Here is a 21,495-nt window from a genome sequence, read left to right as displayed (position 1 = left end):
CTTTACATTAATTTTTCCTTTCCTCGGTGGTGTTTTTCTCCATTTTAAATAAATAAATAATATCACGTGAAGAAGAAAGTTTGAGTTTAGATTGTTAGTTACTTTCAAGCAAGTCTCGCTTCCTTGACAAAATTTTGCGCCGCACCGTTTATGTGTATACAAGTGTATACTGTTTGTGCAACGAGAATCTATCCACTATCTGGCATAGCTCAAAGAAAAAATCTTTCAAGATCTACAGCATTTATGTATGCACGTCCGACATGAAAAATACGCGCCCATCGACGTATTCCACATAGCGAACGAATCGGCAAACAAAAGAAAACAATTATCCCAGAATTACGAGAAGCGTAAACACGATTCGTGCATCGTTCGTTGGAACGTTAGATGGTACGTGGGATAACAGGTGGCGGGATATGTGCCGGCTGAAGCTTTAATGACTCATGGACAAATCCTATCGTGGAATAAATGAGCCAACAACGCTTCGTTGCATCATACCGCCGATTATATTAACGTTGTCGATTACGGGCTCGATTAACACTTTTTACGCCGGGCGTCATACATATGTATGTACTTTGGTTGACGTTGGTTGGTTAAAAAAAAAAAATATTACTATGAATAAACAAAATGAAAATATCGATGAACATTGAAACAACAGCAACAAAATATTCTTAAATCGTTATAATTTAAACGATAATTGAAATAAATAGATTTATACAATTATACTTCCGTCCAAATAGAAATTAATGTTCATTGAATGAATGTCAATTCTGACATTCGTACTTTGTAATAACAAGCACTTGTAAAAAACGAAAGATTGCGTTCGATTTTTACAGTTGAAACAATAAAATTTTACAATGATTTATATGAAATTTCTATAATGACAGTTTCTAGTAAATAATATGTGTCTCAGTATTACCAACTGTCGTTTCAAATATCCCGCCGAATCGAGGCGTGATCAATCGACGTAGATCATGCTAAACTTACTATTAGAAAACGATGGGGCAGGACGAAGAAATGTTAATACTTTAGGAAAGCCACGTGCTCGCGGTTTTCTTGTCAAATAAGCTTTCATTACGATTACGTCAACCTAACCATCATCGAGTGAAATAACGCCGCTCTTGCTTAAAGTGGGACAATGCAACAATCAGTATAGCGTGCCAGATAGCGTGAGAAAAAAAAGGAAACAATACTAATTGTAAGAGATTGAAATTTTATGTTCTTTATTCTGTTTAGATGGGATGTCTATTCGTAGATATTTTAAGACATATTCTCACCAGTTATTGGCCTTTTGGATACCATTCATGTTAGGCAAAAAAATATTTTTTGCATCACCACAATTTGAAAAGATATGCATTTAGATAAACCATTTTGTATAGTGTAATATTTGGTCACGTTAAAAGAGAAGGTTTCATCTATTACTGTAACTATATTTATCTATCTCACTTACTCTTATATATATTTATCTGTCTTCATCTTACTTATGTTAGTTTCTAGCACTGTAATTACTATATCTATATATTAATACCCCCCACACCTTATTTATCCGTGTATTATAATACTGTCCTTGATTTTGACGTTTGATATTATTACTTTATCTTTTTTCCTTCTCGTATATTCTTTTTTGATGTTTGTGTTTGAGTATATTCGTCATGAAAAATGGCTCTTTTGCTGTTTGATGAAAAAATAAATTTGCATTTATTGTTAAAATAAAATTTAGGTAAAACAAAAAGCTTTAGAATACTTTAGAACAAAAGCTTGTTGTCAATTGTAATTATATATAATTTTTTAAATTAAATAATATTTTATAATAAATATTTATAATGAAATATATATTATGTGAGAAGCATTACAGTAAATTATAATGAGAGAAAAATTATAGTGAAAAGTTACAATTATGCTATTCACTGTATAATAAAATATGATCTTAAAAAAAGAAAAAAAAAACAATTAGATTTACATCAATTTTAATAAAAAATGTGCTTGCTCCTGTCGAGCAGTTTAAAAATAATTTCAAGTGCACGTTCTCAAAATGAAACGAATTCAAAAGGATTGTTCTCGTTTACTTGAACAAATTGAAAAATTACGTCAAATTGAATAGATAATCGAAATAATAGAAAGAACATCGTACATGCCATAATTCCAACGTAAAAGAAATTTTTTTTATTTTCAACGAGGTTTGAATCGTTACCGTAAACGTTGAAATCCTACGACGTGCACATGATTCGAGAAACGGAATACCTTCTATTTAAACGATACCAATCTACCGAACACGCGAAATGAGAACACGCCTGCAAGCTCGGACGATAAATGGAGCCGTGTGAACCGAGTTTGCTATACTCGGTGAAACTTCCCCTCAGATTTCCATCGAAAACTGTTCAAAATTCCTAATTTGCGCTAAGAAATATAGAATTTCAATTGAAATCGAGTCTCAACACGTTGAATGTCACGGGGGTCGTCGGTGACCGGCGATGCCAAATAAAAACACACAGTTCAAGCGAACGTTCATATTTTTCAAATTTTTCAACATTAGCTTCGTTCGTAACTACAACAGCGTGAAGAAATTAAAATGCAGTACAGAACATATAAAATTAATTATGCCTATAGTATGTACGCGTAAGTATTATTCTCGATGGGTCACCACAATATTGCCAACTAGATTTACGTCATTATCGCACGTAGCGAAAAATATTTCGGATGAAGTTGGAATGGTTTCGAGAGGGGCACATTTTGATGATACTAGTTTTCTTGTAGGTGAAGATGTAGAGGACATATAGAGGTCATTAACGTTTTTCTAAATGGAAGCATATATTTTTTATTGCATCAGTTGACGCACCTTGATATTCTTTAGAAAAAAGTATCAACTAATTTACGTTAAAAAATCACTAGTTTACGAGATGTTTTAGTTTTAATTTTGTAAAATTATCGTATGAAAGACACGGAAGAAGAAGGATAGTATTCTTATATTTATACTGTCTTTGTCTTTCATGCATAGATCACGTAGACCCCCATTTCTTGTAGATTATATTTCAATATAATATCGTACAATGCACGTAACAGATTCTTGTTGACGTTTTGAGCAAATCAAGTAAAATCAGCGTGTTAATAATCGACCAGAGCTCGATTATCAAACTACCTACTTCGAACCAAGATTTTAAAATGAACTGTGTGGATTGTGTGTTGTTTACGTCAAACTCGTGAGACTCGTGAAACTAGATAAATTCACTGTTTGGGTCCGTGTCTCAAGACAGTCCGTTTCAATTGAAATACGCCCGAACGGGTAATCTGCGCAATTACCTCACATGCAAATAAAGCTTCGCGAAGATGGACGGTGACCCGTCCAGTTGACGTCACGTCGCTACACGAAGATGGATACCGTGTTAGAAATGACACCATACATACCGTTCCCTAGTCACACTAGCCTTGAATTTTACCGTTTCCTCGTCGAGAAAATATCGAGCAATGATTTTCCACCGGCAATTTTGCCTTTATCGAGTCAGAAGTACAATCTGTTTCCGCGTTCTCGGTAGAAAAAGGGTTAAACTCACGCAATTTTCTAGCAATTTTCAATTCGTTCCGATAAATTTATAATTTATGAAAATCTTACATTTCATATTTCTTCAAATGGTGATTTTGTTTTCGACGACTTGAACAACGTCCTTGTTCTCTGGACGACCACGATGCAATGTATTATCGTTAAATTATGCTAAAAAGTTGACGCGAGATCACGCGCGCATTTGCATTAGATTGCTTATGAGTAAAGAAAAATTATCCGGGTGCACAAGATAGTTGAGACTGCACATCTATCGTTTCTATTTATATCTGGTGTGTACAATGTAATTAATGTTTTAATGATAAATAATAAAACAGGGAAATACTTGTACCAAATTTTCACAAAAATACTAATAAGATGTATGTACTATAAAAGACACAAAATGGTATTATAAATAAATGTATCATAATATATTAATAAATTATATATTATTATATTAATAAATGTATCATATCAATATATCTTTATATGTTATTACAGCTATACCTATTTATTAAATTTGAAATATATAATATTAAATTAAATTACGTGTATATCATAAATTTAAACTATATGTATACCATATTGGAATATATATTGTATAAAATATAAAATAATTTACATGTATATATATACATTATTTTTCTTTTATTATATATATATTATTTCTACATTATATCTTATATGATATATATATAAAACTTGAACAAAATTGCAACTCCGACGAGTCAGATAATAATAACTCTGGCCTCAATTATCTCGTAAGATAGCTGGATAATATCCTGGGTACTCGAATATCTCGCAAGACACTCCGAGCATCTCACATATCCGAGTAAAGCCTGCCAGCTCTAATTTGCATTCTTTTGTATTATTTTTCCCGAGTCGAACGATCAACAAGGTGAGGACGCAAGCAAAGTGAACGGACCCTGGAGGATTGAAATCCCTTTAAATCGCAAGAGGCGACGAGCCCTCTTTCACAAAGGGGATGCAGGGACGCGAAACCGGTCGAGGAACCATTCTAACTGCGAGCGCAAATAAGAAAGAACAGCCCCGTGTGGTCGATCACAGGGAAACGCAAAACGGTCGAAACTTCACACCTGTAACGTCGAATCCCGCTGACACTGCCACGAGACACTCGTGCGAACTCTGACCAACTCTTTCCCACCAACAGCCACCTAAGTATACACGTCTATGTACACGCGTACACGTACACAGGCACTCGCCAACTTATAAGAGATATTTTCAGGAGTCGTCGTCGTTCGTTTCGAAACATTCCCTGCTTAGCCTGGCCACTCTCGCGTCTCTAACTATCGGGTAACTTCATTTCTTGCAACGAAAATTTTCGTCAACGCCCAACTGAATCAACTCGTCTGCCGGTTAACCCATTTGCATCGCGAGGCGAGTAGATAAATTACGCGAAATAATTCGTGAGCAGCGATTAAGAATTATATTTATTAATACATATCAGAAGGTTCAAAAGTGTGGGTAACTTCTTATTAAAAATTAATTGTATCGTGCTTTTGTATTGTCTTTTTGTTGTTGAAACGGTCAACCGGTAAAATAGTTTAGTTGTTCTAATAATATCCTTAATAGTTATAATTATTATATTCTAATTCTAATTTCAGTTATTGTATTTTCTATAAAGTTATAGCCATATTCACAGTATAATAGTTATAATTATATTATACAGTATAATAATTGTAGTTATATTCACAGTACGATAATGACTAAACCGTTTTCTTAATTAAACAGATTTTATCAAAACGGAGGATACCTTCACCAGCACAAATTGTTCTTCATCGAAAATAACTTGCACTGATCAGATCATGAGCTCTCCATATAACACATACTTTGTCCCTGGTATTCTGATATTTTATTGCGATCAGTATTAAGAGAGAGTAGCTAACATTTGAATTTCCAGATTTGACGAATTATAGTACACGTGAACATGTGCAATCTAAATTGCAATGCAAATTGATTAAATTCACTGATTCGAAGGGAAAAGCATAAGCAGCAAAAAGAACCAATGAACTCGTGTTGTATCAGTTTGCCTCCCCCTCCCCCTACCCCCTTACCGACACCTAACGATAAATTCGAATAAATTCCTAGCGTATACGTGTTTACAATGAAGAGCATAACCAATGACAATGAAAAATTGTCGATAACATACGCTGATATAATTTTGTAAAAAAGTTAAGAATACTTTTTTCTTTTATCAAAAATTGTAAAAACATTAACAAATTTTTTTCGTAACTAAGTCTATTATTTTGAAGACTAAAGCCTTCTCTTTATAATTTATATAATTTTATTGAATATCAGCGTTAAACGACAAAAATCTAACCCTAATGTTTCAAGTTCGATAAAATGGTTGAAAAAAAAAAAAAAAAGTAAAGCAAGTTTTAAGAGGTCGTTGCAAAGAGGAAATTTATTTTCACGACCATGATAAGACTTGGCAGTGAAAAAATCTTTTAATGTCTTTACACGCGTTTGAATTTTTACAATTTTCGAGAAGATAGTATACACGATGTGAAACAATTTTTGGAGAAAGAAACGAACCAAGGTTTGTCAAAGTAGAAGCTTCACACTTTATAACGAGATCAAATAGATCCTCGTATGATCGTTCTTCACATCAGTTATATCAGTTTAAATCATCGATAATTTTTCAAATGTCATTGGTACAGTTGTGCTTTTCATCGTATCTATAATTCGAACGAAGATTCCGGTGTATAATACATATCTGTAATCCGTTAGCTCGTTCACAAACCTACCAAACTTTATACTTCTGCGAGACTGATAAACTCTATCTTCATCTGAAACGATACATTCCAACGATTTCGAATATGTAGAAAGGTCACGAAGAAAGTAGAAATTCGGGTTGAGGAGATGTTGCGAACGAACGATTTTACACTGACGAATCCGGCAAGAGAAAGAAGCGTGTAATGGCTTATTAAATGGCGAATACCTAGCAGATAGGAGAATGTCAAGTATTCGGAGATGACACGAGAAAACCGGTCGATACTTTGTTATGAAAGGCGAAACTTCAAATACAAATAAGCTTGTGGGATTCCGCTAGTCTGTCGGATGAAATAACAGAGGGAAAAAACAACGCGTGGTGCGCACTTGTGTCTTTCGTATCATCGTTTCAATGATCGACGTTGTTTTCCAATTTCCCGATGAGATCAAATTCAATTAAATTAAACGAACGAACAGATCGTTGTTTTTCAGGCATTATACCCCGAGATCTCGATACACAGATCGTCCAAAATGTCAACGACATTTGTTTTTCGAAATTTCTCGAAAATGGGACGCCGGTTATTCGACGTTTCCACACCTTTTCACCGGAAAAAGAGCGAAAAAGGACAATGTCGAAATTTTTACGATACATCGTGTTTCGCAGCAAAGCGGACACGTTCCGAATGCTGCACGGAACCGATTCCGCGAAACGTCGGTTTCGACCGGGTTTAAAGGGGCAGAAATTTCGAACGATGAGTCGAAGATTGGAAACGGACGATAGAAGAGAGAAAAAGGAAGAGCATCGGTCGTCGGTGATCGATTGTCGAAAACGAGAGGCAAAGGACGATGCACAGAGCGAGGCGCGGTCGATAGGTGGACTCGAGTGTCCACCGCGGCCGAGGCACACACAGACCTCGCTTTCGGAAGAATTCCCCCGGATCTCGTCTCTCTCGGATAATCGAAACGTTTGACAGGATTCGGGGTGAGGCGTTCCGCGAACAGAAACCGATGCCCGAGGACGTGATGCATGCAGCCACGGGGAGGTAAAATGGCAACAGCCGAGAGCTATTATCGATTTTATCAACGGGGACTCTGGGGGGATTCTTTCTCGCACCGTGTGCACCCGGGGTGGTGAGTCAGAGAAAGGGTTTCGCCGTAACGGCGCCGCATCGTGAATAAGCTGTCTACTCACCTTCGGACAACTCGAGGTCCAGCTCAGCAAGTTTCTCCCGCACGTCCTCCGGGAGCTTGCCGATATCGATGTTGAACTCGGCCATCACTAAGCCATCCGCGCCGAGATCACCAATTCTCCAGCCGTACATTCCACGACCCGTCACCACCGCTCGGCCATCTTGCCTTACACTGATGCTGCCAGCTCCCGTCAGCTGGCGACACCGTTCGATCAGACACCTATCGCCACCACGGTCGGAGGAGAGGGGGTAAACAGTTGATCCGCAATTGGCGATTACCCGCGTCCTATGATAACGCGTTCGTCCATCGCTTATTCAGCGTCCTTTTTTTTTTTATCCCCGATACGTTTATTCGTTTATAAAGGTTTATGAGAAACCTTCGCATTACGAGATTGTAATGCTACAAACTTTTCTCAATACGTGCTATCTGATTAGATCAGAAGATATTTGAAAAAATTAAAGTTAATACGCTCTGTCGCGTAAATGAAGATACTTATTTTATAAATCAAGATACTGCGTAAACTTTTATACTTTTATTCAGATAAACTGTTAAATTGTTGTACTTTTATTCATTTCTAGAATTTCTTTGATATATTTGTTCGTTTCTTTTACAAGAAATCTTTCCTGAAATCTTCCACACCGTGAGATTGTAATAATACGAACTTCTCTTTGCTCGTGTACACACACGCATGTTCTCTGATTAGATCGTAAAGTATTTTAAAAATGTAAAATTGATGTACTCTAATACTTGTATAAATAAAGATACTTTTATTCATTCATAGAATTTTTTCAATACATTTGTTCATTTCTTTTTGAGAAATCTTCATCTTAGGATTGTAATGATACTTTTCCTTGCTTATGTACATACACACGTGTGCTATCTGATTAGATTGTAAAGTATTGTAAAAATCTAAATTTAATATACTCTGATACTTATTATATAAATACAGATTCAAAAATATTTATTCGTAAAATTTCTTCGATATATTTGCTCACTTTTCTTTTTTCTTTCTCTTTTAGGAAACCTTCACCGCGAGATTGTAACGCTACGAACTTCTCCCTGCTCATGTATATACGCGTTTGCTTTACACATAAAGTGTGATTGCTACGATTAGTATTCCAAAGATTTAAAGTTATACTCTGTTGCGTGTTATATAAATGAAGATACTTATTCATTCCTAGAAAGAATATAATCTCTGCTTGACTTTCAAGCACGAGCTGATACGGAGGTAACATTTGTCCGTTTTTCGTTTCAAGGTTACGCGTAATTTCGCAGGTATAGAATTCTTCAACCAATGCCTGCGTGTTTATTTTTACGTGTATTAATTCTATCAGAAATAGCCAATCAGATTCAGGTTCTTCTGACTAATCATCCTCTCTGTGTACGCTCGTCCAATTTAAATACCCCACTACCGTTGTCTTTTCGTCAGTCGCGAACTGACAAATTACTGTTACTTACGTTGCGTCGTTCAAATATCAGTGACACATCTAGTTCTGTGAAATTAATTTTTCTGAATGAAAATGTTTAAAGAAGTTGCACAAACGATATTTGCCATGTGATCTCGTGTCGCGAGCGTTTGATTCATTCGACGTAACTTCAGAAACCGTTCGGGCTAACCTATAATTTGTCAAAATGAATTGAATCAAGTCGATGCGTACACGTACCATACAGAGACATTTACGAACAGTTGTAATTTTCTCAATGTTTGTGACAAGATGGAGATATTATCGGACCCAGTGTTCAAGACACAATATCAAAAATATAAAACTCGTGTTAAATTATGGGAAAGCCGCTTCACCGCGAAACATGGACGTAAGCCGAATAAGGTATTGCACGCAACTTTTGTAAATTATAACATAAAATTAAGACGATTGCAATTATCTCGTTGCTATCCAACTTTGACGATAATTTCTCAGTTTCATTTTGTCATCGAAATGGTTACTTTTAGTTGAAATTGTTCAAAGATAAGGAGGAGCTTACTTTCTTATATGTAATTAATCTATTTTCCTACAATTGAAATCACTCTTCCATAGTCAGTAATTTTTCTTTTCATAAGAGATTTCAGTACCAGTCAGAATTGAACATTTTTATCCTTTCTCATTTGATGTTTCTTGATTCACCATTATAAGAAATTATAAAATTGTGAATTATGTAGAACAAAATCTTACGCGATATTAACTGATCAACTTTTTATTGTTACAGGACGACATTAAAGAGGCTGACATAAAAATCAAAGAATCTTATAAAATGTACTGGAAGTTAAAAACGCGTGCTTTGGAGGAAACACTTGTAGACATTTCGTTTTCTGATGAGACAGAAGATAATGTTACTCAAAATGTAACGTGTACATTGTCTGAAGAAATTAAAGATGATAATAAGTCTTTAAAGGATAACGAAAAACATGAGCAAAACGAGAACAGCACAAAAAATATAGAGGGTAATATAGAAAGTAATAAAAAAAATACAAGTTTAAAAGATATAAAAAGCACGGAAAACAGAGATAATGAAAATATAAATATTAATAAAAGTTCGCAAGAGTGTCAGAGCCAACATACTATTAATAGTTTGATGGCAGATAAAAATGAATATAAAAATGTGAAAGGTGTATGGGGTGATCATTTGAGTAAAAGTAACGAACAAATACCTAAGAAGAAACAAACATTAATAGGTAGATCATCTTCTTTTCAGTTGTCGCAAAATAAATTCACAAGTTCAAGTTTTATGAAAAGAAATCCTAGAAAATCTCTGTCTACAACAAAAACAAAAAATAAATCTGAGAAAGACGATAATATTGATACAAGTACATCTAGTATTGTACAAAATACAAACATAGAACTAAATAACAAAGATGATTTAAATGTTGATGAACGAACAAAATCTATACTTGGTACGAAGTCTGTGAAAGTAACGTACGTTGAACCTAAATGTGTTGCTCAATCAATTGGTACAATATTGCAATTGACTGAAGGACATATTATTAGTAGAAATCTAAATTCTGGATGGTTAGACAGGTGCGCCAAACAAAATAATTTAGATTGCACAGCATTTGATTCGCTGCAGAGGCTTTCTGGAAAAAGCGACTCTGGTATCGAATCAGTAGAAACAAGTATTCGTTCATCTAAAGAAAATATATTAGCGTCTGACATGCAAGAAATTCCTCAAATATCAGACGAGGAAGATTTTATTTGTAACAGTGATTCAGAAGGAGAACATAAAAACAAACGTATCAGAAATTTCAAAAAAGGCTTTAGCGATCAAGAAAATCATCCGTCCAAAAAAATATGTCTCAAAAACTGTACAGATGGTTTAGTATCAAATAAAACAGTTCTCAGTGAAGAAAAATGTAACGACTTAAACACAACTAGTATAAATTCAGCTAAGAATAACAGCATACATGTAAATATTCAAAAAAATTTGATTAATAACGTTGACAAATGCAATGATAATGTAAAAGATATATTACAAACTGTAGATACAAACACGCACGATCAGGAGGACATAGAAAAATCAGTTAAAGGAAAATCAACGAATCGTAGAATTCGGAGAAAAATTAAACACGACTCATCCGACAATTCAGATCCTGATTTCGATGAAAGTGAGGAGAAGAAAAAGAAAGTGTCAAAAACAAAACGAACGAGCGCAAGAAGAAAAAGTAAAGCTAATGAATCAACAACAACAAACGAAATAAAAAGTGCAACTAAAACGAAAAGATCTTGTAGAAAGAAAAAGAACGTACAATATGAGGAAGATGACTTAGAAACGTGTGACGCAGATCTCGAAAATACAAATGATAAGAAACCTGAGATATATGGAATAGAAACCTTAGAAGCTGTTCCACGTTTTGCAATATGCAAAAGTAATCAAGGAGATCTTATTGAACAATTTGCTAGATCTATTTCTTCGAAAGCCGATGATTTAAGTTTCTCTGAATCTGCAAAGTCGAAGAAACAATTAACAAATAAAGAAACGTTAGAGAAGAAGATAGCAGATGGAAAAGTAAATGAAAACTTTGTTAGAATAAATTTAAAGAAAAAGGTATTTGTGCGTGGTAAGAAGCATTTTAATTTCTCCAAGTATAAGAAGAATCAGTGGAAAGAAAAAAAGAAAGAGCTTGCATCTGGCGAGGGCAGTTTAATGGTAGCTGACTTTGTTGAGAAGAAAGGTGCATACAGTTGTTTTAAATGCGGAAGTACCGGCCATTTTTCAAAATATTGCCCGAATAAGAACAGTGACGATTTAATTCCGTTAAACGAAGTAGATGAAAGTTCGACGTTTCCAACTTTAGAAGAGGCTCAACAAATGGCCAGCCAGAATGCAATTACAGCACATGCTAATCGAATTGACCGTTTGCCGGAGAAACCATCGTACTTTGTTGAAGCAAAGCTTGAGTCGACGAAAAATGAAACGGGGAATAAAACCGACGATCATGATTTATGGGAACCCATCGAGGACGAAGTATGCCTTGAAATTCTTAATTTTCTTACAATTTTGCGGCAATTAATTTATGTGTTATTTGTTATATTTATTTCTTATATTTGTTATATAAGAAATATTATTTGTTATATTTGTTATATTTATATGTTATTTATATGAAATTTGCAGAATATTTTATTCAGCCATAAAATTCCCGAAGATTTGGTACAAAAATTACTACCACCAGAGATTAGCAGACTACAACCACTGTATGAACTTCAGGAAGATCGATCGTGTATAGGTAATTAATTAAGAATCTAGTACAAGTTATTAATTAATTTATTGATTGTTATTAACTTTGTTTGTATATGTGCTATAATTACAGAAACACCATCCGAAGTTTTTGATGTGTTGCGAAAATTCGGTCACGAAACATTTAGACCTGGACAAGAGAAAGCTGTAATGAGAATACTATCTGGTCAATCGACATTGGTAACCTTATCTACTGGTTCTGGAAAGTCTTTATGTTACCAGCTACCTGCATATCTCTATTCCAAATACTACAATTGCATCACTTTAGTCATATCACCGCTGGTATCCTTAATGGATGACCAAGTGACGGGTGTCCCGTCATTTTTATCTGCAGCCTGTCTACATACCAATCAAACGGAAAAAGTAAAAGACAATGTCATGCAAATGGTGAAACAAGGAAAACTGAATATTTTATTAATTTCTCCAGAGGCTGTAGTAGCTGGTGAAAAGTCAACTGGATTCGGTGCTTTATTGAGGCAGCTTCCACCAATTGCTTTCGCGTGTATAGACGAAGCTCATTGCATTTCACAGTGGTCTCATAATTTCCGTCCGTCTTACCTTATGGTCTGTCGAGTTCTTAGGGAGAAGTTAGGCGTCAAAACGGTATTGGCGCTTACCGCCACCGCAACAAAAGCTACCGCTGAAAGCATAATAAGTCACTTAGATATAGAAGATGGAATGGCGGGTGTTATATCTGATATCCCGATACCGAAAAATTTGCTGTTTACAATTTCCAAAGATGAAAATAGAGATCAGGCTTTAATCAAATTGTTATTGAGTGAAAGATTCCAGAAATGTAACTCGATTATTGTTTATTGCACCCGTCGAGAAGAATGTGTAAGAATTGCGAGTCTTCTAAGAACTGCTTCCCTGCAGGTATATTGATTATTACTTTGATGATTGAACGTCAGCAGTAACGTTGGCAATATATCACGATGCATTCTGCTTTTTGACAGGACGAACATAATTTTGAGAAACCAAACGCCAAACTGTCTTTTATCGCGGAAGCGTATCATGCCGGTTTATCGGCTCATCGCCGGAAAATTGTCCAGAAGGCATTCATGAATGGACAAATCAGAATTGTTGTTGCTACTGTAGCGTTTGGTATGGGCCTTAACAAGCCGGATATTCGCGCTGTAATACATTACAACATGCCTGGGACCTTCGAGGGATACGTTCAAGAAGTCGGGAGAGCTGGCCGAGATGGACTTCCAGCTTACTGTCATTTATTTTTAAATCCAACAGTACTTAAATTCACTCTACAATCGAATTTACTGTACCGTATCGGCTTGCAATCATGCAAACATTTTTTCTTCTCATTTCAGGAAAATAAGGATAAATTGGAATTACGGCGGCACATATACGCAAATGGAATCGACAGGCATACAATTAGACGTTTACTCCAGAAAGTTTTTGTCCCGTGTTCGTGTGCAAAACTACGTGAAAGCAAAGCAGATCGCAAATGTCCTGGTCACGAGGTTGCTATTCCAATCGATGATACAGTTGCAGCTTTAGATATTTCGGAGGAAAAAATTTCAACTCTCTTGTGCTACCTTGAATTACATCCGAAAAGATTTATCACCCTTCTTTCGTCTGTGTATATCAACGCCCGAGTTTCAAGTTACAACGGACCTCAAGCGCTGAAGCAAGCTGCTCAAACGGTAATATTGTATACAATGCTTCTACACGAATAGACGTCACTTATCTAACATAAAATTCTCATCAATTTTTCAGTCACCGCCACTTGCAATGGCTATCGCACTAGACTTACAAAACGGTATTTCTCATGAAAGTAGTAATGTTATTGAATTTCCAGTTGTGGATGTTGCATCTGCTATAGGTTGGGATAGTGGTGTTGTGAAAAGTCATCTTAAAAATTTAGAGTGGAAGACAGGTTTGTTTTAATTAATAAACAATAACACACGTGTAAAAATTCTCTTTCTTTTACAATATTCTTTGTTACCTCTTTGATTAATACCTTTATTTTTTCCTTAGTTAATGGAGTTTCAAAGCGTTCAGCTATTTCAGTAAAATATGAGAAGCTTGGTTTGAGGGTGAAAGCCCCAGGAGATTTGACGGAAACAGAATTAGACGAAGCACTAGATGCTCTAGTTAGCCGTGCTCAGTCTCAGGAAACTTCGGCTTTGCAACAACTTGAAACGATTAGTACTACGCTTCAAAAGTTTAGTGTTCCGTCTGTACAACAGTGTCTAACATTAAATGATGAAATGATTAACAAGTCTGATCAATTGAAAGACGTTATTCGCAATTACTTCGATGGGAAGATTCTATTAGACATCGATTTGAAACAAGTATAAACCTTTTCATAATGTTTAATATCCAAATTATATATGTTATACATGTCGTGGGAACTTAATATACGTAGAATTCGTTTTTTTTTTTTTTTTGTTTTTTTCAGAATGTAGCAGAGAATGAAGCGCAAGTAGCTTGCGATGTTCGTAACTTGATTATAAGTTACCGCGATAATAATTTCACTGGACGTGCAATCGCACGAATTTTTCATGGGATACAAAGTCCAAATTATCCTGCTTATATATGGGGTAAATGCCGTTTCTGGAGAACTCATATTTCATTTGACTTCAACGCTCTGTGTCAAATTGCTACAAGAGAAATTTTAGCTTTACGTTAGATTAAATTGTTTTCAGTGGTTGTAGTTTTTTTTATGGATTTTGGTACACTACAGCCGTTATTCTTAAATGCTAGACATTTGACGAATGTTTGACGTTATAATTATCTTTATAGTTTATGAATATTCGAAATTTGAGCAGTAGGTTTACATATTAATATATATTAATTAAATAGTTTTAAAAATATATATATATATAAAAGATTAAAGGTTATATAACGTTTTATTGTTTCCATAACAAATGGTAAAATTCGTATAGGTCATAATGTATAAAATATTTACTCGAACATGCCTTTAAAGAGTAATTTATTTTTTTACATTTGTAGGATAAACTTTAAATACTTTTTCTAAAAAAAAAAAAAAAAAAAAAAAAAAAAGTTATGCGATGATTATTTCCTTCCATCATTATTGTAATTTTAACATATAACAATAATTATAAATTTGCATTGCTACATTGTTAGTTTCAGCAATACACGTACATCCAATCTAAAGTTCACTTCCTGCACCATTGTTATGCTTAAACCTTTTTTTTTTTTTATTTTCATTAGTAAATTCAGTTAATCTGTGGCAATAAAATCTATATTGACAAAAATCACGAATACATTTCTTATTTCCTTAATGTTAAAATACAATACGATATGTGTTTTGTCAAGGTGGGTTGGAATGTTTTTTGTTCTTCGGTGTTTTTCGTTCATTTCAAATTCTAGTTTTTTATTTCCAGCATCAGAGTTTAACTAATATTCGCAATGTTCCCTCAACAATGACAAGCTATTCACGTTACAACTCTCTTCATGTAATTACACTGTCGCAGGAACTTATGCATTCGTATTTGCTGCATCTTCCCAACACGGTTCATGCACGTTTCATTTTGACATAGTGCGCAAAACTCGGACGATATCCCATGGAACGGAGAACGGAAGTAAACATTGGCATCTTTCAACGTTTTGTTTTTATGATGAGCCCAGACATGCAACGACATCTCGAAGAACATTAGTATAGGCAAGAACCAGCGGAAACATAGGACAGCAAGAAAGAACAAACAAATTGGATTCACTTGGCCGAACGATGCTCCAACTGGGACCGGTTCTAAATCCATTAGGTTCTCGCTTTTCCTTAACGTGCCATCTTTAATTGATAACGTTTCCTTCACTTCTTTCGGAATCTAGGGAATTGTTTATTAATTAACTCTCAATTACACTCAATTACACTCTCTACGCTATCGCGCAAGAAACTTCTAAAACACAATTAAGAACTTCAGTCTCTCTCTTAAGCTCCTATTCTAATTTTCTACGACTATTTACATAACGCCGCCGAGCTATGTAATCTGCATTCGTTACCACTCAGTACGGTTTCGTGATATTGCAGCCGCTTCGAAGGAAAAAACAAAGTGGAGGGGAAAAAAAAGAAAAGAAAAGAAATAACGTGTACGTCATGATTATCATTTGAAATCATTACCTGGAAGCGTGTTCTCCGACTTTTAGTGGTTTCTATTCCAACCACGTTGATCTCCGGCTCTCCCGTCTCAACGTTATTTATCGAGCTGACCAGCCGTCGAATTTCACAGTCGGAATCTGGAAGAACAATACTCTCGCCGGTTTCCTCGTCAACGTAGATTCGATCCATTTCCGGTGTTGTTGTTCGGATAGCCAAGAGAATCAGCGCAAAAAACGTGTTCGTCGTAGAGCCCCCGGTATTTGGCGAGGAAAGCAGAGTTTAATGTATTCGGCCGGGTCCTCGGGGTCACTTCCCGGATACAAAGCACTCCACGATTTTTTAATATTCCGACGATTAGATACCTTGGCAAGAACGTTTCTCTGAAACAGGTTAAACGATCCTCAAATCAACAATCCGATCGAACGTTTATTATCATTTACGCGAGACAATCTAATTCAATCGATAACTGTATTTTATGTTTATTTTTGTCGACCGGCCGAAGATAATTAAACGCAGAACGAATAAGTTAATAATTTTCCGATTTTCAACAAGCACGCGTGAGAAGTTAACGATAAAAAAGAGAAGAACAGGAAATAAATGACAAAAGTAATTGGAGGCATCCCAATTAAAATATAAAATATATCATCTGTCAAATCATCCATCCATCAGGTAATAAAATAATATTTTCCTTCAATTATACAGTATATTTTAGTCATTAAGGTCATTATTTTTAACGCTTTAAAGTAATCGTTTATATCTTGTTCATAAACATACTATCAGCACAAACTACCAGCCTTTATCGTACTTATTATATTTTCAAAAACATAGCTTTAGAACCGAATACATAATATCCGAAGAATTGTACTTTTTCTTTAAGCGGTTCACGATGCTTCACACACAGCATATCTTTGTCAATTTCATGCGCATTTATGTAAATGATTACATAAATTTCACACGTGTATTCAGTATCAATTTCTCATTGCAAAGAATATGAACGAGTGCTAAGGAAAAAGTCGTTGTAGTCAGAGTCAAGACTGATACGAAAATATTAGGTATCACAGAACTCATGGAATTCGAAAGTAGGAATTGTAGAAACTTTTCTATAAAGTCGACGAGCTTATTAATTTACTTGTTCAGGACGATAAACTGCTGGTGCTGCTGTCGTCGTCAACGGCTTGGAAACACGTGCAGCAAACGAAACCGCATTTTCTACAAGAATTTTCCAAAACCGTGCAAAAATATTTGAACACGCACATGCTGCGATATACTATTATTTATTTTCATTCAACCCTCAATTTTTAGGTTAATTGTTTTCTTCGCTTTATTCGAGTGAAGTTTTTCAATTAAGCAAAACGTATATTGCTCTCAACTGTTTGTCATTTAAAACATTATTTTGTTATTCCTCTACGTTTATTTTCCTGCTGATAATTACTCAGCGTTACGATAATAATAAGTATTGCATTATTATTATTATGTTTGTAGAGTTTCGCCTAAATTCACGGGAAATCATGGCAAGTGTCTTCAAATTTTTCTCAAGGACCAATCCTCATGAACATATATTACGTAATCGCGGACGAAGATCAAACGTACAGGATTTTAATACTTTGTATGTAGAAAGATTCTTTTGCTTCTCTCCCGTCACATCTGTAATTTCATTTTAATTCGCGATAAAACTACAAAGTCTGTAATTGACTTTTGAACCTTCGTAATGTAATTATTCGCGCTTACGTGGATATATCATTATGTCTCAAACAGCGCTTGCGAGTAACGAGAGAAACTTGGTTGGTAACATTGAAAAATAACCTCTCAACGTTGAATTTAGAAATACCGAGTGTCTCTTTGCAATACTCCAAAGAGTTTAGAAAAAAATCGATACACCATGTGATCCAAATTTACGGATTTAAATTCTACTTGAAGGTTCAGAAAATTTAAGCAGTATCTCGGCTATGATAAGCCCTCATAACTTCATCCATTATTGTTAATGATTCGCAAACGACAATTATTCTCCAATTAGTATTTATTGTTCCATAATAATCCCAACGCCGACAGTGTGAGATAAAATTGATTTATAGAAGTTACGATACTGTTGTAATGAAGTATTTATACGTATCAAAGAAATGTTTCTGCGCACGATAAAGAATTTAACTGCAACAAGTCAGAGCTACAAAAAGTAATCCCAATAACATTTCAATTTGAATAAAAGTAATTCTCGTAGCAGAATATTTAAATTACTGTCACTGAGATGTGCGCTACTTCTTTCCATAGCAAAACGCATGATAACATAAATTGCTTTTACTAATGCAACACACACATATATATATTGCTTTATTAACGAAATATCTAAAAAAATCTAATCGCGTAATATATGAATTAAACACCATTCACCGTGCAAATAAAGAAAACAGTGGGAAATTTATAATTATTCTTGCAGACTGTATGTAATTGGTAGGATTCGGCTGCATGTAAAATTAGAGAAATCCAAAAAAACTGGTGAGCAACGTGTCCAAACCATCGGCATGTAAACGTAAAATCGAGAATAGCGACTACACAACGCTAGAACAATTGTAAATATGTACATTTATTGATAAGAACGTAACAGATAATTAACTTACCGTATTTTGCGAAAAGACCTATGCACGTTTCACGTGAAAGAGATTTTACACTTCGATAAATTGCGTGAATTCACCTTACAATGAAATACAAGATTACAATTTACGTAGATGTATCACTTATGCGTAGCACTCGGCACTTGCGTATTAGCAATAAAACGCAACATATTGCAACGGCCGTAGCACGAACACGCATACAATTCCTTGCGCATTTGTAGCTCGACTGAGGGCCAGATACTCGCCATGATAACCTGTAACTATGTGAATTAAAGATGGGCGTGTTTACTAATCGTGGAAGAGTCATCAACACGATGCGAATATATACATGACGTACGTGCCTTGGTGCGTAAGGACGAAGATAATTCCTTTCGTGTTTTATTCTACTAATTAATTATACATTATTTATCTTTTAGAATTCATAGAAGGTTGACAAAAGGTTCGCAGTGACGTAATGTCGATGCTTTTGTAGTTCCAATACAATTTACCGCAGGAAATTTATACTGTTTGGATTACGATTTCGGCGATTGTTGCACGAAATTAATGTGACACATTTTTAAAATATTTGATACAAAATATAAAATTTTATCGATGTGAGGAATTTTGTTACAAGAACGAATAGAGGCGAATTTGATGGAACGTCGAAAATAATAAATTCGCATACAATGAATAAACCTTCGTTGCCATTGATAATAAGTATATGTGAGCGTAAAGTGTACATTCTATGTAAGAGTTCATGTCACATTTGGAGTTGCAATACTCAATACTGACTTGAAGAAAAAGCAAAAATAGTTTTGTCGTGTCTCTTTCAGAATTTAATACTTACAAGCTAATATTAATAAAATCAACGAACCTAAAGAGATTTTCTTCCGTTGTATTCATAAATGAATACGTTACATCGAATGATACATATATCAAAATTTTGTATATTTTTTTATTATATCTTACCAAAAGTAGCAATAAGTACAATGACATCTAGAAGTAGGGTGAATTTTTTTTTAAACTGATAGATTTGCAGATTTAATAAATCGCCGATAGTTAAATGTATTTTTTTCTACGCAACACATGTATGTAGGTGTGTATCGACGATTTCAATATCGCTATGAATGTGCAACTGCAATATAATTGTGGAAATAGAGGGAGCTCGAAAACATTTTTTTTCTCAGTTTTGTTTGTTTAATCGATACACGACGAGTCGACGAACGATGAAAAGTCAGGCCGTTTGACTGTCATAATTTTCGCTGGCAAATAAAAAAAAATGGATAGAGATGATGAACACAAATCAGGCAAGGAAAGTGTCTCGGATGTTTCTACGCACAAAAGAACAGAGAAAAATTCGGAATCTACTACTGTCTTCCATTCTTCTCCGAATAAGTTAGCACTTAAATTGTGCCGACAACCACCGCGTAGTTACAAAATGTAATTTCGAAGTTTGTGAGAAAATTTTGTAAAAACTTGCCATTCTTTGCGATAAACTGTATAATATACATTTGAAAATGTTGATACAGAGGGAAAAATGAAATACCGTTTTTCATACCGCATAAGAAATTGCTCGAAAAGATCGAGTATAAACCAGAAATTCGGGAGCCATTGGTGAGAATTTATATAATTTTCTTTTTTTTTTCAATTAATTAATTTTATCGACAGACATTTAAAAAGAGTACTTCTGTAGACCGGTTTTAGCGCTCAACAAGAGAAAATTAGGAAGCAGGTGTGCAAACCAAGCATTTCGCTGACGAGGATCGAGAAGATGTTGACAAAGGACGTCACTTCTGAAACACTTACAAGTTGCATCACAATTTTTTTGTCACTTTTCCTTTAACCTTATGAACCAAATGAAAAATTTTTTTTTTTATTAATCGCTCGTTTCACGTGAAACAGGTGTTGGACCAAGGGAAAGAATTTCGCGGGATTTTCGAGAATATAAAAGGGAAATGGATCTCGATGCTCCTCGGTTTATCGATCAGTTGAAGTTGATTCGACAATTGCGAGAAAATCCTAAAATAGGATTCTTTTACATGATTTACGCTGTGGATCGATCCTCGAAATATTTTACTCCCTATGCTTTGAAGTAAATCACTTCTTTGTCTGAAGATTTTCAATGTACGCACGGACAATAATCTTTCAATGATATTGTTGCAGGGTCGTTCAGTATAAAGACGTAGGCAAAGTTTACATGACTATCAGTGCCAGTGGTGTAACCCAGCACAGTCCGGACGAAATGAGTTTCACGCCTATCGAACAGTGGGAAAGGGAATACATTTTTTACTTAAAGTTGTTAAAGGTATATTGTCTTTTGACATTTTTTTTTTTTTTATTTCCTGCATTATTCCGAACATTCTTACAACTCAGTATTTTCAGATACGGACGTTTATCGTGTTTCGAATGTGGAAGAATTTCTACGTTTGGAAGAAGATAGTCAGTTATAAAAAGTTCGTTGTGGCGAAACATTATTTGAAGGAAAATCTCTTTATATCGGACTCGATTCTCAGTAAAGCGTTGTTAGAAATCAAGTCCATGTGCTCGATTTTCCTCAACTCGAGTTTCTTCGATAACTCGATTTTTGACAAGATTTTGCTCTTTTATTTCGCAGAGAAACAAGTAAATATCTGTTTGCATTAAAAAAAAAA

The 21,495-nt window shown here is 34.9% G+C and overlaps 3 protein-coding genes across 5 annotated transcripts in view; 2 read left to right on the top strand and 1 right to left on the bottom strand.

Annotated features, from left to right (window-relative positions):
- Window positions 1-8,763: 8,763 nt before the first annotated feature.
- LOC122535895 (ATP-dependent DNA helicase Q4) lies at window positions 8,764-15,166 on the top strand. Of its 3 annotated transcripts, none has more exons than XM_043667785.1 (9): window positions 8,770-9,279; window positions 9,656-11,908; window positions 12,056-12,167; window positions 12,252-13,054; window positions 13,135-13,422; window positions 13,504-13,839; window positions 13,913-14,072; window positions 14,174-14,493; window positions 14,595-15,166. In XM_043667785.1, the coding sequence occupies exons 1-9, from the start codon at window positions 9,169-9,171 to the stop codon at window positions 14,826-14,828; spliced, it is 4,617 nt and encodes a 1,538-aa protein (XP_043523720.1). In that variant the 5' UTR covers window positions 8,770-9,168; the 3' UTR covers window positions 14,829-15,166. The 3 variants fall into 3 exon arrangements, 2 of the variants coding, with proteins under 2 accessions (XP_043523720.1, XP_043523721.1); XM_043667786.1 differs by having other exon boundaries at window positions 8,772-9,279; window positions 14,174-14,490; window positions 14,598-15,166; XR_006308288.1 differs by lacking the exon at window positions 14,595-15,166 and having other exon boundaries at window positions 8,764-9,279; window positions 13,995-14,072; window positions 14,174-14,315.
- A 373-nt stretch (window positions 15,167-15,539) lies between these two features.
- On the bottom strand, window positions 15,540-16,449 carry LOC122535898. Its single transcript, XM_043667791.1, has 2 exons — window positions 16,281-16,449; window positions 15,540-15,987 (listed from the first exon to the last, which is right to left on the bottom strand). Exons 1-2 carry the CDS (start codon window positions 16,446-16,448, stop codon window positions 15,598-15,600), a joined length of 558 nt encoding a protein of 185 aa, XP_043523726.1. The 5' UTR covers window position 16,449; the 3' UTR covers window positions 15,540-15,597.
- Window positions 16,450-19,119: 2,670 nt separating this feature from the next.
- LOC122535899 (dynein axonemal heavy chain 6) overlaps window positions 19,120-21,495 on the top strand; it is a 22,266-nt gene continuing 19,890 nt past the window's right edge. Inside the window, exons 1-7 of the mRNA XM_043667792.1 lie at window positions 19,120-19,210; window positions 19,282-20,284; window positions 20,374-20,458; window positions 20,538-20,652; window positions 20,747-20,936; window positions 21,008-21,149; window positions 21,227-21,466. Coding sequence (XP_043523727.1) covers window positions 20,124-20,284; window positions 20,374-20,458; window positions 20,538-20,652; window positions 20,747-20,936; window positions 21,008-21,149; window positions 21,227-21,466 — 933 coding nt within the window. The 5' untranslated portion in view covers window positions 19,120-19,210; window positions 19,282-20,123. The remainder of the gene's footprint in view (window positions 19,211-19,281; window positions 20,285-20,373; window positions 20,459-20,537; window positions 20,653-20,746; window positions 20,937-21,007; window positions 21,150-21,226; window positions 21,467-21,495) is intronic.

Source organism: Frieseomelitta varia, unplaced genomic scaffold, assembly GCF_011392965.1.
Source record: "Frieseomelitta varia isolate USP_RPSP 00005682 unplaced genomic scaffold, Fvar_1.2 scaffold_786, whole genome shotgun sequence".
NCBI lineage: Eukaryota > Metazoa > Arthropoda > Insecta > Hymenoptera > Apidae > Frieseomelitta > Frieseomelitta varia.
The sequence above is the reverse complement of the archived record's forward strand: the minus strand, read 5'-3'. Positions and strand labels throughout refer to the sequence as shown.